The sequence below is a fragment of the Cynocephalus volans genome, chromosome 1 (assembly GCF_027409185.1).
Source record: "Cynocephalus volans isolate mCynVol1 chromosome 1, mCynVol1.pri, whole genome shotgun sequence".
Classification (NCBI taxonomy): Eukaryota; Metazoa; Chordata; class Mammalia; order Dermoptera; family Cynocephalidae; genus Cynocephalus; species Cynocephalus volans.
This window is the reverse complement of record NC_084460.1, coordinates 29,629,994-29,651,877: the sequence shown is the minus strand read 5'-3', so window position 1 is coordinate 29,651,877 and position 21,884 is coordinate 29,629,994. Positions and strand designations below refer to the sequence as shown.

General features: G+C 41.1%; 1 protein-coding gene across 6 annotated transcripts in view; it reads right to left on the bottom strand.

The window, feature by feature from the left end:
• The window catches only part of CBFA2T2 (CBFA2/RUNX1 partner transcriptional co-repressor 2), a 137,869-nt gene extending 120,332 nt beyond the window's left edge, over positions 1-17,537 (bottom strand). For 3 of the 6 annotated variants that reach the window (XM_063090553.1, XM_063090518.1, XM_063090527.1), the window contains exon 1: positions 17,393-17,537. Coding sequence is in view for 2 of the 6 variants with exons in the window: in XM_063090518.1 (XP_062946588.1) it covers positions 17,393-17,426 (34 nt within the window). In the remaining 4 variants the exon portion in view is untranslated. Of the gene's footprint in view, positions 1-8,043; positions 8,110-17,392 lie in introns of all 6 variants that reach the window. The other 3 variants (XM_063090545.1, XM_063090535.1, XM_063090561.1) reach the window with 2 other exon arrangements.
• Between the last annotated feature and the right edge of the window lie 4,347 nt (positions 17,538-21,884).

Genomic DNA, 21,884 nt, shown 5'->3' with positions numbered 1-21,884 from the left:
AATAGTAGTGTCAATACCAGCAAATGTGCTGAATGAACGAATAATGATAAACAGCATGTGAGAAATAAGAATTCCTTCCGAGTTCTATACTTAAGAAACTTCATAATTGAGAAATTTTTTATTCTCCCCATGGGGCCTTAAATCAACTTAACCTCTACTTAAATCCTCAGAGAAATTCTCTCCATTAAGGAAGATTCATCAATATTGGTAAACTAAAAACAGTGTGTTGAGAAAATATAGGAAAATGGTCAGGGCCCCTCGGATGTTCAGAATCTTGCCAAGCATTTGATGTAAATAGGCACGTGCACCCAGGTGTTCTTTGGTTATTGGCTAATGTAATTGCTCATGTACAACCAGGTGCCCTGGGTTATGGACTTAAGTATAAAGGAGTGGCTCTGAGACATAATGCCCCCCCCCACGGTCCCAAGGGGGCCTTGGAGAGGCCACTACTGCTGCTCAAGGCTGTTGCTGCCTAGGGTCCCCCGGGACCTTCCGTGAGGCCACTGCCACCGCTGGACCTGTAAGCTGCTGCTGCCCTTGCTGAGGACTGAGCATGTGTTGTCTGCGGACAGCTCCGGGATCTCTCCTAATTACCTAGCGAGGACCTGTGTGAGGGGTCTGGTGACTTAAGTCTGTACAATGGGCTTGAAGGGTTTAAGCCCTAGCCCTGACACTATAAGTGGAACCTTAGTATAACTAAAATAATGAAACATTTTGACTTTAGTTATGATTTGCCTTACTCGACAAGTGGCATAGTCCTGTATCTTTACACAGTGATTATTTCCTGAGAACAAGAACACTCATGATGTAACAAATGATTTTATGGCATAATCTGTGTTAAAGTTATACACTTTCTAGATTTTGATGGCTTAAAGAGAAAATGATGGGACATGTTGGAAATTAGGGATTTCCAAGAACTGTAGTAAACAAAGATGCGAGCTTGGTTACCAAAAGACAACATAGCATTTTTTGCATATAAATTAAAAGGCAATCAAACGAAAGATATTCCTCAAGTTTAAAATAAAATCAAACATCAGCCTTTCCCTACCTCAGTCAGCATTAACTAATCTCTCTCCCTAATGCTTTCTCACACATCTCCATTTGTCATTTTTACCACAAATTGTCCTATATCAATAGTTTTTCCTCCTCATAACTCTTCCTCCACCTAGACTTAGATGGTCTCTGTCGGGTTGAGATCCCTAAGGCAGTATTTCTCAAAGCAGTCTTTAGGCAACCTATAAGACGATTACTTAGGAAGCTTGCTGAAAATGCAGATTTCCGGGCCCTACTCCAGAAGTAAAATCTTGGGGGGGAGGGAGCGGTGAAGTCCCAAAAGCTGCATTTAACAAGCTTCCCAGATGCTTGGGAATACACACCAAAGTGTATATTGCATATATCCTGTGGTTATTTTTCCTTCCTTAATCATCTACCTTGTCCACTGATGGCCCAGAGCAGGCCTTGTGTAAATGTCGAATTTATCCCCCAATGGCAGTTTAATATTTTTCTCAGAAGGAAAAAGGAATTAACTTAGGAATTTGATGAGTGGATCACTAAAAGTTTTAGATATTAAAAGCAAGATGTGGGGCTAGCTTGCCATTTGGCTCAGATGGTTAGAGCACCACCTTGTAACCCCAAGATCAAGGGTTTGGATCCCCGAAACAGCAAGCCACCAAAAAACAAAATAAAATATAATTCAAGACTGACTGACTAAAGCCACAACTTCAGTCACCTATAAACTGGCTTCCAAGGGCCAACCCATGGCTCACTTGGGAGAGTATGGTGCTAATAACACCAAGGCCACGGGTTCAGATCCCTATATAGGGATGGCAGGTTAGCTCACTTAGGAGAGCGTGGCGCTGACAACACCAAGTTAAGGGTTAAGATCCCCTTACCAGTTATCTCTTAACAAAATAAAAAATAAATAAGCTGGCTTCCAAGTATTGAAAAAAACCAACCGAAAGCTTCTTTTTTTTTTTTTTTTTTTTTTTTGTCTGTTTTGTGACCAGTAAGGGGATCGCAACCCTTGGTGTGGTGTCGCCCGCACCGCGCTCAGCCAGTGAGCGCACCGGCCATTCCTATATAGGATCCGAACCCGCGGCAGGAGCGCCACTGCGCTCCTAAGCGCTGCACTCTCCCGAGTGCGCCACAGGGCCGGCCCCAAAGCTTCTTTCTCACCAAGCCATACTACCTACCTAGATACAGACACCTTTTTAAGTAAGAAATTTACACATCTGTTACTGACAGATCTTTCCCAAAAGGTTTCTTTAAAGTATCACTATTCAGAGTAAGTTTAATAAAATCTGAAGCCTGTTTTCTCCTTTAATCTATCATTGTATTGCTAAGTGACTACACAACTACGCCAATTGTCCAGTTGGGCTATTCGTAACTAAAGCCAAAAAGTTTCATTATTTTAGTTATACTAAGTTTTCATTTGTATTGTCTACAATTCATTTGGCTAGGGCTCAGACCCTTCAAACCCATTGTACAGACTGGGTCACCAGACCCCTCACAAGCAGGTCCACAAGCTAGGTAATTGGTTTTTTTTTTTTTTTTTTTTTTTTTTTGTCTTTTTCGTGACCAGCACTCAGCCAGTGAGTGCACTGGCCATTCCTATATGGGATCCGAACCCGCGGCGGGAGCGTCGCCGCGCTCCCAGCGCAGCACTCTACCAAGTGCGCCACAGGCTCGGCCCAAGCTAGGTAATTGGGAAAGATCCCGGGAACCGTTGGCAGATGACACGAGCTCAATCTTCAGCTCACAACAGCAACAGCAACAGCAGCAGCCTCCCTGTAATCCTCCTTGGGGGCATCCTGGGCACAGGAGACGCCATGGATCAGAGCTGTTCATCCTTTATACTTAAGTCTGATAACCAAGATACCTGGGTACCCATCTACATCAAACAATAGCCAAGAAACACCTGGGTGCACGTGCTTATTTACATCAAATGCTTGGCAAGATTCTGAACATCTGAGGGGCCTTGACCATTTTCCTTCACTTTCCCTACAATCGTCTTCTAATATTTAATTGGCGTGGATTGCCTGTTTTTCCTGTAATTGCGAAGAGGGTTCACAAGTAAACAGGATTGATCTGGCAAACAAATAAATGTACAAAGAGAACCTTTCCTTAAAACAAGTTTGTGCTCCACACAGGGCCAAACTCTCACGCAATAAATTAACTCTTCAGCAGCCTCCAAGCTAAAAAGCTGGAATCGAACCAATTAAGCCCTAATGGTAGCCCACATTTCCTATCCCTGATAGCAGAAGTTTAAATAAACCACTCTTGATTTATAAATCCTTGCCAACCTTCCCAGATAATCCTGTCACACTTAGTTCCAAAACTGCATTTATGTAAATATGCTACAATCAAAAAAACGTTGATTACCGCATATTACAGCTTTTACTGCCACAACCAATATGTGCTTTTAAAAACTAGGGAACTTCAATAGATTTAAAAATTGAAATGCAGACTTAGAAAAGATGACTGATAAGATAAATTTAACCCAGTTGTTATCTTCGAACTTTGCGAGTCCTAGTAATCAGCACCAGTTATCCTATTTACCTGCAGCCACCAAAACAAACAAGCAAGCAATTGTTAAAGGTTGTCAGATGCCAGAAATAGTGTAAATTTAGTCTGAGGATTCTATCAGCATCCCTCAGGATTTATTGCCTTCTAATTTATGGACCCAGACTTTGGAATGGGAAGGACTTCCGAGATCCTTTAGTTCAACTGTTTTTTGGCTTTCCTATATTTAGAGCATTCCTTGGCCTCAACAGAAATCTTCGTACCCACTATATACACATACAATACAGGTGCTCAGAATGAGTTAAAGGACGTAGGGGCAGCAAGAGCAGAGTATCACTATGTTTTTTGTTGATAAAAAAGCCGTTTTCACCAAGGTCAAGGGTTTGGATCCCCATACCAGCCAGCCACCAGAAGAAAAAAAAAAAAAAAAGCAGTTTTCACAGGCTGACCGCTTAGCTCAGTTGGTTAGAGCATGGTTTAATCCCTATACTGGCCAGCTGCCAAAAATAAACAAAAAAGCAGAAAAAAAATAAGAAAGCTGACTTATTAGCAGGGCACAAAGCTAGTAAGACAAGAGATTGAGAAAAAACATAAACAATGACAACTAAAAATAACATAAGATCAGAATTCATGAAGAAAGGCTGATCAATAAGTTGACAATATGAGTTAGTAATATTCACTGCCAAAAGATATACCAGAGATCAACAGTCTTCATGGGATAGCAAAGTTCTTTTTTAAAAAAAGATGACCAATAAGGGGATCTTAACCCTTGAATGGTGTTCTCAGAACCACACTTTTGGGCCGAGCCCGTGGCGCACTCGGGAGAGTGCGGCACTGGAAGCGCAGCGACGCTCCTACCGCGGGTTCGGATCCTATATAGGGATGGCCGGTGCCCTCACTGGCTGAGTACCGGTCACATAAAAGACAAAAAAAAAAAAAAAAGAACCACATTTTTGCAAATGAGCTAACCGGCCATCCCTATATACAGGGATCTGAACCCATAGCCTTGTTGTTAGCACCATACTCTCCCAAGTAAGCCAAGTTCTAGCACAACACTTCCTTCAGGCTAGAAGATAGATAAAGCAATGTAACCCCATCAGCACTGGACATAAGGTAAAGGCAGGAGGGAAAGAACAGAAATTGGTTCAAACAGTGATTCTTAAGAACGCATGCTATCAGACTCACCTGGGAGGCAGTTTCAGAAAACATACCAGATGTCCTCCTCCAGAACATAAACATAACATGGGTTTCACATTGATATTCTAACAACTCCCCAAGGTAATTCTCATCACACTCCACCAATTCACCCACTCATGCTCCCACCCCACAGGAAAACTAGTTTTCCAGATGTCTAGAACCAGAGGCTTAAAACAATCAAAAGCTTACTCGAAGACTGTAGGGTTAAGGGAGTTGTTTAATGAAACTATCAGCTAAATTGCTGTACATTTTACTTCCTAATCTCCAAAACTTGGGGGAAAAAAATTGTGAGAAAGGTTTAGCAATGCCTATAGAATTCCTAAGAATTTGAGTTGTAATATTCTTCTGTGTCCTTAACTTGATTCCTTGAGTTAAACCACTCACTAAAACACTCAAAAGACTTAGTGTTTAGACCTCCCTAGTTCATGCTAATGGCAACCCAGCAGCAGTACTACCAGCAAAACAAACATGTGCACAAGGTAATTCTCCCAGCAAGGCTTTTTATAACTAATAATACACTAAGTTTACAATATCAGGCAAAATGTCACCAACTGTGTCAATTCAATAGGCAGCTCCCCAATTTTTCTAAGCTAGGGACAAAATCTTGAGCCTAACATTCAAACTGTCCCAGAGCTTTGCCTCAACCTACCTTTACTCCTATTTACTCACCAAGTATGTCCTGCACTTTCCAGCCTGGATGCCTTTGCTTATTCCCAAAGTCAGCAAACTAAGGTCATCCCCCACCCCACCTCCATCCAAATCCTGCCCATGGCCTATTTTAGTAAGGGCTGTAAGCATACAGTTTTTACATTTTAAAGGGTTGTTAAAGAAGGATATGTGACAGAACCTAATTTACTATTAGGCCCTACACAGAAAAAGTCTCCCTACCCCTGGCTTATTCCATTCTCTGGAACTAAAATGCTTTTCCCTACCCCTTTTCTCCAAATCTACCAATCCAAATTCTACCCATCCATTCAAAATGCACCTGACTATTCAGGGAAGCCTTTCTTGATACCTTCAATGAGAAATGCTCTTCTTTTAAATTTATCTCCTTTAATCTCCCTTAGCACACTGTATCCCTTTAAGAGTTACAAGGGATAGTTTCCAAACCCAAAACTAAGATGCATGATCTGACAAGAAAGCTGCATTAATCTATTTTACTGCTTCCTGTCTTGCCCCTTCAAATCCATTTTCATAGGGCCACCAGGGTGCCCTATCTAGAACACAACCTTAACTATTCATTCCTTCCTTGTTGGGAAAATATAGAAAAATGGTCAGGGCCCCTCAGATGTTCAGAATCTCGCCCAGCATCTGATGTAGATATTCACGTGTGTCCAGCTGTTCCTTGTTTGTTGTGTGATGTAGATGCATGTGGGTACCCAGGTGTTCTGGGTTATGGACTTAAGTATAAAGGACTAATGGCTCTGATACATGGTGCTTCTCAGGACACTCCAGGAAGCCCCTAGGGTGGCTGCTCCTAGCTCTGAATAAAGCCTATTAATTTTTCACCCACAGCTCCCAGGACATTTTCCTATTACCTAGCTCATAGACCTGCGTGTGGAGGGTTTGTGACCCAGTCTGTACAACGAGCTAGAGGGGTCTGTGAGCCCTAGCCGTAGCTTTACACTCCTCCTTTCCATTATCTCCCATCAGCTATATAATAAAATCTAAGCATAAAAACAGTGTTGAAACACCAAGATCAAGGGTTCGCATCCCCACACCAGCCAGCCGGAGGAAAAAAAAACAAAGGCAAAGGAGACCTGGCCCCTGCCTGCTTCCTAGTCCCATATCCTGCCACTCTTTACCCAGCACTTTTTATACCTTAATAATACAGAACTACTTTTAGTCCCCACTAAACCTGGCCCAGTCTCAACTTCCCTCATCTCCTACCCATTCTTCGCTTGGGTCATGCTTTGCTTATAGGAGTGTAAGAATTGACAGACCATCTCCAAAGTGTAATTTGGCAACACCTATCAAAATTACACATACACACATACACACACACAAAAAATTACATATATGTGCATACCCCTTACCCCAGCAATTCTACTTCTAGGAATATATTCTACAGATCTATGGAATGACATTTTCTACAAGGTTATACAGCATTGTTTGTAACAGCAAAAGATTGGAATCTACATGTCCATCAGTAGTGGGCTGTGGGGAAAAAAAGGTATAGTGCATCCATACAATGAAATAAAACGCAAAATGAGGCAGTTCTTTATGTAGTGATATTATATGGCCTACAGGAATATATCTGAAAGGGTACAGAAAAAACTGATAATGATAGTTGCTTCCAGGGAGGGGAAGAGTGGCTGGGGCACAGAGGTGAGAGAGAATACACTAAATACTCTTTGTATTTTTTAAATGTTGAAATACGTAAATATATTGCCAGTCCAAAAATTAACTTTTCTAAAAAAAGTTGTTGGAAAAAAAAAAACAGATCTGGATCCAGACAAGCATCATTTTTCCTAAGAAGCCTTTTTTGAAACACTCCCATACAAGCATGCATACACATTAGGTTGGATGCTCATTCTTGGTGGGCCTTATCACCTACACATGCCATTACCACTGTTTACCATTAGGTACTGAAACTATCAATCTGTCTATCTCCCCTACTGGACTACACAAAAACTCCTCCAGGGCACTAAAACCCTGGTACTAGCATCTGGTACTAGGAGTTCAATAAATGTTTGTGAAAGTAAATGAGTATTTGAAATCAAGAATATTTTAGAAAATCAATGACCTTTAGTCACCATAAAGATAATGCATTATACTCCACATTCTAGTATAATTAGTTCTTTGTCTTTCCAATAGAATATAAATTATCAGGCCCCTCAAATAAGGGATTTATTGAACTCTATCAGAGTAACAAGAACCAAGAGACTGAAATGGCAAGTGAGCTAAAATAATACACAAAAAAGGGACATTCTTGTAATCACAAATTAATTTTTTTTAGCATTTCAAATTACTGCTTAATAGCTATGGTTTTTATGGACACTCTCCTCATTTATCACATCATTCCTCAGAGTCCAACAGCCACAAAATTAGCATGGATTATTTAGAGACACAGAGAAAGCTCCCAGCAAGCCAACTGTTGTCCACAGCTACAGCTAAGGGCTCAGAGGCTGAGGTATAGATGGCATTCCACCTCTTTCCTGAGAAATTCCCTGCCTCCACTGAATGAACCAGAATCCTTACTATTTCCCAACACAACTGTCCCTAACAGCATCAATTATGAGAGAAAGAGATGGATAATCACTATCCAAACTTAATTAAAATGCCAGTTTAAAAGCTTTCATTGCAATTGGGCTGGCCAGTTACCTCAGTTAGTTAAGAGTGCAGAGTTACAACACCAAGGTCATGGGTTCGGATCTCCTTACCAGCCAGCTGCCAAATAAAAAAAAAAGCTTTCATTACAAGAGCAATCAACAAACAAACTGGAAGGCTTTTGAGGACAGGGGCTGAATCTTGCCTACCTTGGCAGCCCCATTGCACTTAGCACAGTCCCTTTAACATCTAATACCTCCACAATAGTCGTTAATAAAGGCTTCCCTCAGAGAGACTAGCAAGGGGATTTTTATCTGTATTCATTTGTGTATTACTTGTGAAAAACAAAATAAATATGAAAAAAAGGGGGCCCTGTGTCTCTGTGTGTACTGTAGCAATAATGGCCATTTTGCTATTCAGCTCCCATATTAAATTGCTTCTCCCCTATTTCTATACCACCATTTTTTCCTCCAAACCTGTCCCCATAAACAACTATGGAAACCACTACAAATGGAGAGTATTACAAAATTACTCATATAATAACAAATAGTGTTCAAAACATGCTTTAACAGTCTCTCAACTGATTCTCACCTTGTCAGGTAGACAGGAAGTATGGCTGTCCCATTTCACAAATGATAAAATAAACTCAAAATCCAAGTATGAATTGTTCAAAATTAAATAGCTTGTAAATTAGAGATGAATAAAATAAGAATCCATAAACCCATATTAATATAAATAAATAAAGATAAGGAAATGCTCTGCAGTAGAATGTTAACTAAGAAGCAAAAAAAGAATATCATTTCACAACTATCATAGCAATCGTTATAATACCAAGGTCAAGGGTTCGGATCCCCATACTGGCCAGCCGTCCAAAAAAAAAAAATTGACTCAGGCAAACATCACCAATAAATGCTAAAATTAATGGGTCAAAGTTTGATGACGAACAAGATATTTACATAGACTCATTATCATCTACCTGTATTCTAAGCCATAAAGACCAACCACTTGCTTTCAACCTGCCTCCTCCACTTCTCCAGACAGAAACAAAAACAAAGACATGATCATTTTCTCACTATAAAGTATAATAAAATCCTGCCACATTTTGGTGGAGAAAAATGTCACTGGCATTTTAGCTTTTATCAAGTGGGGAAAGAGGAGGATGTATAGTGGTAAAGAGACAGTAAACTAGCTAAAAACTATAAGTGAATTAGAAGAAATTGTGGGTATGGTTAGTGTAACTCCAGGGATACAAAGCCAAAATGAATAAATGTGTGCTGTTTTGAATGTCTGTGCTCATGCGGCTTCGAAAAATTAAAAGCAGGCAGGACCTCTGCATGGAGACGGCTAAGTTAACAAAAAAATAAGGGAAACATTTGTAAGAGGGGAAAAGGTCAAAATAGTGTGTCAAGGGAGCTGTGCTATGCCTTGTATTAACATTTCACTTGAGCTGCTGGAGAGGTCAGATTACATATTTGTCGCCATCAGCTAATTTAATTGAAAGGTCTAGCCAACTCCAAAGCTATAAGCTTGGACAAAAGAATACCTAGCTCTGGGTTATTCTGAACTGTACTTTGATTTCTGCACTTAATTACAGACATACAAAATAGAGGGGTAGAACCAAATCTTAAACAGCCACATTAAAGAGTAAAGGTTCATTGTATAGTCCATATACTATATTTGATGATCCATATTTGACAACTCCTCCTCACAGAGCCATGCAAAATTAGCATGGACATTTCTTGGGCTTTTGATGTTCACTGCCATCAGCTTCACTGCTAAGAACAGGAAACATATGGGATAAATTGGTAAAGGCTGCTGAGATTTTGTTGCCTTTTCTTTCTTTCTTTTTTTTTTTTTTTTTTAATTCATCTCTAAGGCCAATTTAGGATACCCCTGAACAGACCATGGTATAGCCATCTTTAAATCATATAGCAATGGGCCAACCCTGTGGTGCACTCGGGAGAGTGCGGCGCTGGGAGCGCAGCAGCGCTCCCGCTGCGGGTTCAGATCCTATATAGGGATGGCCGGTGGGCTCACTGGCTGAGCGCGGTGCTGCCGATCACACAAAAAAAAAGACAAAAAAAAAAAAATCATATAGCAATTTTTGGGGCATTTTTTAAACAAGAAGTTGTTAGAGAAAGAAAGTTGTTGAAGAAAGATGATGGAAAATCAGCTGGGCTCCTCTAGAACACATGTCTAAAAACCTCTAGTTTAAGTAAAAAGAAGGAGCCATGTAATAGAGGGTAAAAAATAGTGGGTTTTGGATACTGACCTCAATGTATAATGAATAAATTCTAACATCAAGATTGAACTAGGGGGCCGGCCCGTGGCTCACTCGGGAGAGTACGGTGCTGATAACACCAAGGCCCCGGGTTCGGATCCCATATACCGATGGCCGGTTTGCTCACTGGCTGAGCGTGGTGCTCACAACACCAAGTCAAGGGTTAAGATCCCCTTACCGGTCATCTTTAAAAAAAAAAAAAAAAAAAAAAGATTGAACTAGGTTTCACTAAGGTCAAGGGTTCAGATACCCATACTGGCCAGTTACCAAAAAGATTGAACTAGTTTTGAAAAGTGATTATACTACTTATTAACTGTGAGCTTGGGCAATTTACTTTTAACTTCAGGGGAGGGGGCAGGGGAAAGGTTGGTAGACTGTTACACAGTTATAAAGTTATAGATAGATTGGAAGAATAAATCTTGGTGCTCTAGGGTGAAAATAGCTAATAACATTCTATTGTATATTTAAGAGAGGCAGAAAAGGGCTGGCCAGTTAGCTCAGTTGGTTAGAGCTCAGCCTTGTAATACCAAGATCATGGATTCAGATCCCCACATGGGCCAGCTGCCAAAAAAAAAAAAAAAAAAAGAGCCAGAAAAAGAGAATCTTTAATGTTATAACCACAAAGAAATGATAAATGTTTAGGTATCAGATATGTTAACTATTTTGATTAGATCATTATACAATATATGCATATACTGATAAAATAAACTATACCCCATAAACATGTACAATGAAAAATAAATAAAAAGTAAAAAAAAAAATTCACTTAACTTCTCTAAGGCTTATTTTTTCATCAGTAAAACAGAGATACTAACTCCCTCCCAAGTTTGTTCTAAGAATTACATGAGATGATTGATGTATGTGAAAAGTGCCAAGAAGAAAACCTAGAAAAGACTTTTTAAAGGAGTCAACTGGACTTAAAAGTCATATTCAGTTGACATATCATTTCGAAAGTACAATTTATGGTACTCCAGCCCCCATAATTTCAGATAGCCTCAAGGCCTTCAAGGGGCCTTAGACAGAAACCAGAGACAGAGGCAAAGAACTACTTAACCAGCCTTAATAAAACCCAGAAACAGGGTCTGTCACATGTACATACGCTAGTTTATATTGCACATGTGGACTATCATTACAGCACTATTGGGGCCCCTTTCTTGGTAATCTTACCAAAGCATAAACAACACCAGGGAAGAGATTCTCCCTCATTAGCCTTCAAGTTTTCAAGGATTTGATGTAAATTTTTACAATCCAGTGATCAATTTCAGTAATGAGGTTCAAAACAATACCGTAAAACAAAGGAATGAAGATAAAATTGGCAAGTGAGAAACCTTACTTTGCCATCTCTCTCCTATTACCCTTACCCTGAAAGAGGTATAAACTTAGTGAATTAACTCATTTTGATCCTAGTGCTGCATTCATTCATTATCATGACGGTACTTTAAAAAGTTCATGGAAAAATAGAATTAAGAGATAATATACATCTTTCCATGAACATTTTGAAGTATCCTCGTACACTATCTTTTAAACCACCCTTCCTGCCTAAAAGCATTCATTAAATTCAAATAGGGCCGAGCCCGTGGCGCACTTGGTAGAGTGCTGCGCTGGGAGCGCGGCAACGCTCCCGCCGCGGGTTCGGATCCTATATAAGAATGACTGCTGGTGCACTCACTGGCTGAGTGCCGGTCACGAAAAAACGACAAAAAAAAAAAAAAAAAAAAAAATTTCAAATAACTGCTTTTATTAAAATAATACTACAAAGAGCTCAAATAAATAAATAAATAAATTGAAATAACTGATCATGAAGTCTGAATTCACATACCATACACAACAGACTTAATACTCAAGAACAAGCTTAAAGTCAATCTCTCTGCTTATTTTAAAAACCTATCTGTATGAGGGCTGGGCCATGGTTCACTCGGGAGAGTGTGGTGCTGATAACACCAAGGCCACGTGTTCGGATCTCTATAAAGGATGGCTGGTTAGCTCACTTGGGAGAGTGTGGTACTGACAACACCAAGTCAAGGGTTAAGATCCCCTTACTGGTCATCTTTTAAAAAAAAATCTATCTGTATGTAGGAAAGCCAACTGGTTCCAAACCAGCATAAATTTATTCAAAAGTCAAAGATGAAGACAAAATCATTACAAGGGCCCAAGAATGATTCAATTTAATAAGTCCCAACTCTCAAAACAACCAAAGTCAAAAGATAGCTTCGCTTCTAATAGGAAATCTTATGCCCAATTCTACACAAGGACTCACTGAAATATCAATTCTAAATTAACATGCAAATAGCAGGTAATTAAGTAATTAAGGTTTTGTAGCACTATTACTCAAAACCTTCAGTTCATTTCACTCAGTTCTGCTAAGGGGTAGAGATGGAGAGGCTGGGGTAGGGGTATAAAACATTAGGCAACAATGTTCTGAACGTCCTCCTCCAAAGAGGGAAAAGACAGCCAGCAAAAGTTCTATGGTGCAATAATGTTTCAGATATCTACAAGCACTGTTTCCTTCCCCCTCATAGGTGCTTTATTTTGATGACTTGAATGATCTTTCAAAATGTAGGAACTTTACAGTGACACAGAGCTTAAAAACAAGGGGGGCCGGCCAATTAACTCAGTTTGGTTAGAGCATGGTGTTATAAAAGCAAGCTCAAGCGTTTGGATCCCCACACCTGCCAGCCTCGAAAAATAAATAAATAAATAAACAAGGGTTCATTTTTCCTACTCATTGATGGCCAACAGATTTTAAACATAAAATAATAGCTACCTTAATATTAAGAGCTCAGGCTCTGCAGTCAGATCTAGATTTTTAAATCTGGAATTGTTCATTTATGAGCTGTATGACCTGAGCCTATTTTCTACTTTGTAAAAATGAGGATATAATGTCTACTAAAAGAATAGAGGATTAAAAGGCAAAAGGTAAGTATAATGGCTGGCCTGGTATCTGGGCCAAAATAAAAATTCGATATTAGTCATTTTTGTTATTAGGTGGTAAATATCCCCATTTACAGATTAAACAAACAAAAAACTGAGTCTGAGGTTAAACAACTTCCCAATAAAACTAGGCCTCAAACCCAAAGACTGCCTCCAAGTTCTGCTTTTTCCACTATGTCAAGCAACCTTCCTCATGTACTATATATACCTGTCTTTTTAAACTAAACTAGGCTACTATTGCAATTTAACTTGTCCTGATTTTGTGACCATCCTGACTTCCCAGTGATGAACTCTAGAGCAACTGGAAGCACGTAAGCCCATCTGTTTCAAGGATGACTGATGCCAGATTACTATGCTTTTAATTTTACTCCATTTTTTTCTTATCCAATAATGGGGCAGGGGGGGGAGGATGATTAAATACATCAATGTGACATAATAGGTAAGGACCACAGGAGAGGATGAGACTCTATCTCTCACTGTCAGTATGCTTACCCAGGGTAACTACTCTCCTCTTCATCTGATTTGTTGCTTTTAAATATGTTATGAACTGGGGACTCATACAAATATCTTTGTTTGAAGTATCTGTGGAATATGAGTAAGTTTTGAGTGAAAATCTGAGGAGTTATCCTATTAACAAGTATACAAGCTTCAATCATAGTCATGGTCCCAGCAGGAAAGACAGCATACTCCAGAAAGGATAATTCAAGGAGAGTTTAATAAGAGAACTATAGAGAAAGGTATGAGCACGGTAAAAGATAATTACAAAGGAGAGTTGTAATACCCTGCAACTAATGAGAGCACCTCTAGGCCCAAGGAACAAAGGGGTTTCCAAACCTAGAAGGGGGAAGTTCATATAGAGGACCAGTGACCTTCAATCAAGGGACATCATCCATAGGAAGGGAGCAGGGAAATAAATTCTGTAACCCCAGAGGAAAAGTAACGCATTGATGTAGTCCATGTAAATTAGTCAGCTTCCCAGGGCAGAGAATAAGGTGAGAAAAGAAGGAGAGTGGACCTAGAGGAGTAAATGGTAGGTACTTAACCTCAGAGAAGTCTTTCTGGTGCACTTTCCTATATCTTCTGTAATCTTGGGTCACTTTTTCTTTTTCTTTTTTTGGAAACTGGCTGGTACTGAACCCTTGACCTTGATGGTGGTCTAACCAACTGAACTAACCAGCCAGCCTCCTCTGTAATCTTAATGGGTACATGCCAGATAAGGAAAGGTTACTGAACATGACAATTCTCACCCCTTTTGAAAAATAATGCGCAGGGCCTATCTACTATCAAATATTTGTAACTGAGTTTTTCACTGGTAAATATAGTCATTTACTGGGCCGAGCCCGTGGCGCACTCGGGAGAGTGCGGCGCTGGGAGCGCGGCGACGCTCCCGCCGCGGGTTCGGATCCTATATAAGAATGGCTGGTGCACTCACTGGCTGAGTGCCGGTCACGAAAAAGACAAAAAAAAAAAAAAAAAAATATATATATATATATATATATATATAGTCATTTACCATTCTACTTGTTACTATTTAGACTTCCTAGACAGTCCAATGAATCATATATCTTTTCCCAAACTTACAGATTTCCCACTTACCTTGCAAGGCAAAATAAAATTACAAAATGGCCTTATAACATCAAGGTCACAGGTTTGGATCCCTGTACCAGCACACACACAAAAAAATTACAAAAATGTGGACAGGATCATAACCCTCATGGGGTTTATAGTCTAGCAAGAAGCCTATATTCTTTACAGTGCTATGAAAAGTTCTGGAACCAGCTTCCTCACCATTTAGTCCCTGTCAGGCACAACTCTAGTACTCACAACTCTAGAACTCACAGAGATCCCCTTACCAGCAAAAAAAGTTTTTTTTTTTTTTTTTTAAAGCACTTTATCATTTCCCATTTACCTATGGAGGGCCCCTAACAGATTATGAGATCCTAAGTCATCTTTGTATCCTCAGCCACTAACAGCACCCAAAACAGACTAAGCACACTAAGTACTTTACATATACTAACATATATGTCCTATTAACATATACATATACTAATCATCACAATAAAACTGCAAATGAGTAGGAACTTTCATCATCTCAATTTTACAGATAAGGAAAATGAAGTGCACAGAAAGGTTTAGTAACATGCCCAAAGTCTCAAAGCCTGTAAGAACTGGGCACCAGGATTTCAACCTAGGCACAACTCCAGAAATTAATTTCGAAAGTTTAGAATCTCAATCTAAACCACAGTTATATTCATATACTGGGGTGTGGAGAGAGACCATACTGGAACTTCTATTTATCTTAGCTCATCCTTCTGTAAAATGTCTATTTTTGCACATGTTACAAAATGTACAGAATACAGTCATACTATAATTGTAATTTAAAACAAACATTCATATAATGTATGCACACTCAACCCTATTTACTGATGGAATGAACAATGAAAACATTTGCAGCCCAACTTCCCCAGGGACTCCAGTTCAGGGGCTGAAGCACTGGTCTTAGGAGCTCCTACATTCTCTCTCCCCAGCACTTTGCTTAAAAACATTAGCCAATCAAGACTATACGTAAGCTTCTGAAGGTGTCTGTTCTTATTAATCTTTGAAAGCCCTATGTCAGCACAGGGCCTGGTGCTTAGCAGATGGTCAATGCTGAAAGTATGTGTGTGATGAGGACCTCACTGAAAAACTCAATACCACTCCATTCTAACACAACTTACTACACACTTCCAGATTAAAAGAAAAAGTATAGTAAGCACACTGACTAGGAATGTAATATAGAATTCCCTCAGGAACACTTAAAAAAAAAAAAAAGAAAGAAAAACTTAGTTATATAACAGAACCAAAAGTCGTTGTACTTCCGGGAATACTTTAAACTAAAAACTACATAAAAGAAATTTAGACATAAAATATTTATGGTCCTTCACTTTACTGAGCTGGTGCACCTTTGTCAGACCTAAAGGGTCATCTCTGCATGCCTCCCTTTAGCTGTAAGTTCCAACCTCTCTTTTATGTATTGAAGAACATCCTCTCTGAGGCTAGAACTAAGAGTTCCTTCTGTTCCTCGGTTTTATTCTCTGCAAAATGGGCATAGTCAAATATCTGACTCTTATTTAGGTTGTCACTATTATTAAACAAGAGAAAACACACAAAACAGATTTATATTTCCTCATTTATTTTATCTCTCCACTCTCCCAACTAAACTCAAAGCCCGAGTTTGGTCTATTTTGTCTGCTGCTATATTCCCAGGGCCTAGAATGGTACTTTTTACTTGATAGATGATTTAATAAATATTAAATGAATGCGAAATGCCTGGTGCTCAAAAAATATTGGCTACTATTGCTACTACAACGAGAAACAATAAAATTTTATTGTTCTTATTAAGAGATGCCACCCCTCCCCCAAGGATCTCACAATTCTAGGTGAACACTAGATAAATGCTGGAATGGCAAAATGGAGGTAAGAAAAACAATCGGATCACCGAATAGGACTAACCGACGACAAAATAAAATCTTCATTACACAACCAGGGCCCAATTTCGGACTTTTCAGAATGAGGGTCACACTGGATGAAATTAATAAACCGCGATTACAATAATGAGTTTCCACGCTTGTGTGTCCCAGGGTCTGTGCCAAGCCTCACTAAACCCAAGAACCCTAGGGGAAAGACGGAATGTTCTGCACACCCCCATTTTTCAGATGGGGGAACTGAGGCTCAGGGAGAGCCGAGATCACAGCCCATAAATGGGGGAGCCAGGAATGTGAACCCAGGCAGCAGACCCCTGAGCCTGCGTTCAAAAGGCCCCTCGGAGGGGCCATCCTCGCCTCCTCCAAAATCGACCACAAACCCCTTAAAATAGGGCGTGTATACTATTTCTCCAGAAGCCGGACTTTGTGGCTTCAGCGCCAGAAGAACAAACAATACTTGTCCGCGGGCAAGTCTGATGGACGCCGGCCGGACTGGGCTCTGAGGCCGCGGTCCCCACAGCTGTACTCACACCGTGAGCCCCGAGCCCTTCGGGCGGCGCAGGAAGCGCCAGGGTGGCCTCGAGAGCCCGGGAAGGCCCGGCCCGCCGCGTGACCTTGGGTCTGCCGCCCTGCTTCGGGCCTCAGTTTCCCCATCCCATCCTCGCGCCTGTGGATCTGCAGGCCCCTCACACGCCCCCTCAGCCGCCCGCCTTCCCGTCATGCTTACGCTGGAAGGCGGTCGCTCCAGGGACGCCTACCATCTCCCAGCGCTGCCCGCCGCGTGCCGCCCGCCTTGGCCCGCAACCCGGGTCCCTAGCAGGCGCCGCCGCGGAAGCTGCAGCCGCAGAGATCGCCAACACCAGCGCCGTGGCCGCCAATGCCGCCGCCGCCGCCGTTAGGCCGCGCGCCGCCCCGCCCCCTGGCTGGCCACGGCCCGCTCGCTGGCCACGCCCCCGCCGCGCTCTCGCCCGCCAGACAAACGCACGCGGAATCCCGGCCTCAAGACCAGCCCACACTAGGCCCCGCCCCCTGACCTGACCCGCCCCTTCCGCACGAACCTACCGCCCTATCCTGGTGCATTCTGTTTCTCAGATCCGCCCCCGTGCATCATGCGCGCCCGTCACGTGCATGGCCCATCTAACACTGAGCTTACTGGTGTGGTCAGGGCAGCGGACCAGGCCCGGGGTGGAGTCCTAGGAGGCGGGGCCCTAGGGGGAGGGGACAGTGTCTCACCTGAATTCTCCAGGGAGAAGCCATATCTCCTTTGAGCATGCCTGTAGTCAAGTTCCTTTCCCTTTTGTTCTACAGTGTTCTAAATGTCTGAAATGTAATCATCATAATATTAATAAGTGTTAGCTGTCATTATTATTGAGCTCTTTATCAGGTTAGGGTGCTATTTTTATAGACTCTATGCAGTTAATCTTCACTATGAGGAACAGAGGTATTATTATTTTCCCTTTTCTATACATGAGGAAAGGGCTTGTGCGCCAGCTTGCCAACCCGTTACTGCTAACAAAGAGAAAGCAGAGATAAAACAGGAGCCGAAGTACTTCCGACTTCAGACCCAGTACTTTGAGCTACTCTGAACTATTCTGTCTCCCAAAGAGTCAGGAACGGATTGAAATTAAAACAGGAAATTAAAAATTCCAAACTCTTTTATGTATAAAAAACACCCCAAAGTTCTTTTAACTTTGCTTATATTTTCCAAGCAAAAGACTGGGATAAAATATTTGCAACATATTCAACAAAGAATCGGTATTCAGAATAAATAAAAAACTACAAACCAACAAGAAAAAAAGCTAATTTAAAAATGGGCAAAGAGACGGTTGGCTCACTGGCTGAGTGTGGTGCTGACAACACCAAGCCAAGGGTTGAGATCCCCTTACCGGTCATCTTTAAAAAAAAAAAAAAAAAAAAAAAAAAAAAAAAAAAAACTGGGCAAAGAGAATGAATAGACAACGCATAGAAAAGAAAATCTGAATGACTAATAAACACTGAAAAAAGATGCTCAACCTCTCAGATCATCAGGGAAACAATCAAATAAGTGACCATATTTCATACATTAGATTGGAAATTACACTTATGGGTCTCCATCCCAAAGAAATACTTGCTCATGTGTACAAAAAGCTGCATTGGCAGGGAGTGTATGTCAGAATTATTTATAAGAGCAAAAATTGGAATCAGTTTGAATGTCTTTCTGTGGAGAACAGTGAAATAAACTATAGACAATAATATGCAATATTTAAAAAGTAGGTCTACTTGTGCTGGTAAGAAAAGATTGCCCAGGGCCAATCCTGTGGCGCACTCAGGAGGGTGCGGCGCTGGGAGCGCGGCGACGCTCCCAGCGGCCGCGGGTTCGGATCCTATATAGGAATGGCCAGTGCACTCACTGGCTGAGTGCCGGTCACGAAAAAGAAAAAAAAAAGAAAAAGAAAAGATTGCCCAGACATATCACAAACGGAGGAAGCAATTTGGAGTTCCATTCCTTTAGTATCATCCCATTTACGTCCAACAACAACAAAAAGCACATGTATTTATACATGTGTGTATATAAATGCACAGAAAAATGTTTTGAAAATAATAGTAGTTACGTACAGGGAGGAGAAAAGTATTGAAACAGAAGGAAGAAGAAATTTGTTTTCAGTTTTTGGGGGTTTTTTTAAGCCTAAAAAGCACCCAGTGTTTCCAGGTGGTCTCCCATCCAAGTATTAACTGGGCCTGACCCTGCTTAGTTTCCAAGATCAGACAGGATCAGGTGGTAGAGCTGTAGACTCAGTACTATTTTAAATATATCATACCAAAAATATAGAATGTATTGGTATATTGTATAACTGAAAACAAGTTTCTTGTTTTTTTGTATTTTGTTTTGGTGGCTGGCCTGTATGGAGATTTGAACTACTCAGGGGGTCCCAGGAAGGTGCCCTGAGCTAAGTCTGAAAGGCTAGGAGGAATTGAGATACGGGAAACAACCCAGCTGAAATGTCACTTCCTTTATGAAAATCTCTACAATGCTCCTATCAAAAAATAGTTTTTGACAGCTGGCCAGTGGCTCAGTTGGTTAGAACACGGTGTTACAGCACCAGGGTCAAAGGGTTGAGATCCCTGTACCAGCCAGCCACCAAAAAATGATAATAATAATAATTTTCAAAATACCTAAAAACAACACGATTCTTATGTGTAATATATTGAACACCTATCAAAGATTTTGCTCAACTTATTTGTTAACAAGGGAAACTGACAGAAAGATTGGGGGCTGGCTGGTTACTCAGTTGGTTACAGCATGGTATTATAACACCAAAGTCACGGGTTCAGATCCCTGTACTGGCCAGCCACCAAAAAAATCAATAAGTAAAGGGGTATAAACAGGGGGCTGTGGGAATACAAGTGAGTTTTCTAGCTACCTCCCCTTTGAAACCTCATCCCATCATTTGACCCTCAACTGCTTGGGAGTCATAGAAGGACCTTGAGGAAAAGAGAGAATTAAATAATTAATTGAACAAATATGTATCAAGTGCCAAGCCTTGTGCTAGGATACACTGGTCAATAACATAATATTTCTACCCACATGCAGCATAGTCTATGGAAATAGATGACAAACCAAAAAGCAAAAGCATTATTTATTTATTTATTTCAGCAGCTGTCCAGTATGGGGATCTGATCCCTCAATCTTGATATTACACAAAAGGATAATTTAATGTAAAAATGAAACAAAACAAGGTAAGCGAGAGAGAACGATGGTACAAGAGGTGTGGTGATGGTCATCTCACCGTGGGTAGTCAGGGAAAGCCTCTCTGAGGAAATGATACGGGAGCTGAGACCATAATGAAGTGAGAGACCAGGACATGGGTATATCTGGAGGAATTGTGTTCTAGGCAGAGTGAAGGCACTGAGGAAGAAAGAAACTTTCAGTACTTAAGGCACAAGGACTGCAGTGTGACTAAAACTATGTGGGTGGGAGGAGAAATGGTAGTGTTGGAGAGAGCAGTACTGAAGCAATGCTGGGACCTAAAACCACATGGGCTCTAACAGATTTTTTTTTTTTTGTCTTTTTCGTGACTGGCACTCAGCCAGTGAGTGCACCGGCCATTCCTATATAGAATCCGAACCCGCAGCGGGAGCGTCGCGGTGCTCCCAGCGCCACACTCTCCCTAGTGAGCCATGGGCTCCGCCGGGCTCTAACAGATTTTTAAAAGACACAGTTTTTTTTCTTGGCATGCATTTCTCTGAGTTCCCTCTTTTCCCATGGTTATTTGATTTTTGAACCTTGATTATGGGGCAAGATGACATTATTTACGTGAATGTAGTTATTTTCCAGCCAGCCTGAAGCTGCAGACTTGCATGTACTACACAGACCCTGAGATAAGGACTGATTCAGAAACCAGACAAAGTTGGTGAGACCTTGCACCTAAGACCTTGCATAAAGTCCTCCCTGCTCACATGTCCCTCCCTCCTGCTTTCAATTTTCCCATGTTCCATTCCCTCATCCCCCTCTTTGAAAACCCCTCCATAAACCTGAGTCTTTGAGGTGGCTTTAGCCTGACCATTCTTCAGGTTTACCAGAGAGATGAGTTAGCCCAACATCTCTCCCCAGGTCACTGGTGTTCCTAAATAAAAGCTGACTTCCATTTTCACCAAAATCTGCCTCGACCCACTGTGGGGAGAATGGATTATAAAGGTTAGGAGGACATTATAGGTGAGAGGTGGTGAACCAAGATGTCCAGTGGAAGAGTGGGAGGTCAGATTCAGGGTATATCTCGAAGGTGGAGCCAGCAGATTTTGCCAGATGTTTGGATATGAGAAATGAGAAAAAAGAAACAGCCAATTATCATAATGTCTTCAAAAGTCCCTTCCGGTCCAGCCTCTCCTACTGCCTCCCTCCCTGCCACCTCCACCATTTTTTTTTTTTTTTTGGCAGCTGGCTGGTAGGGGATCCGAACCCATGACCTTGGTGTTATAAGGCTGTGCTCTCACTGCTCCCTTTTTTTTGAAGTAGCAACCTCTTTAAAATGCACATCACCTCATAGTGTATACACACTGGCTATTTCAAGATTATTTTCTTCATAGGTTTTGCTCATTTTTCCATTTTGTTACCAAAATGCTTTTTTTAAACTTTTTTTTTTTGCAGCTGGCTGGTATAGGGATCGAACTCTGGACCTTGGTGTCATCTCAAATTTTTTAAGATTGAAGTAAGAACAAGGAATATTACTGGGAACAGACAG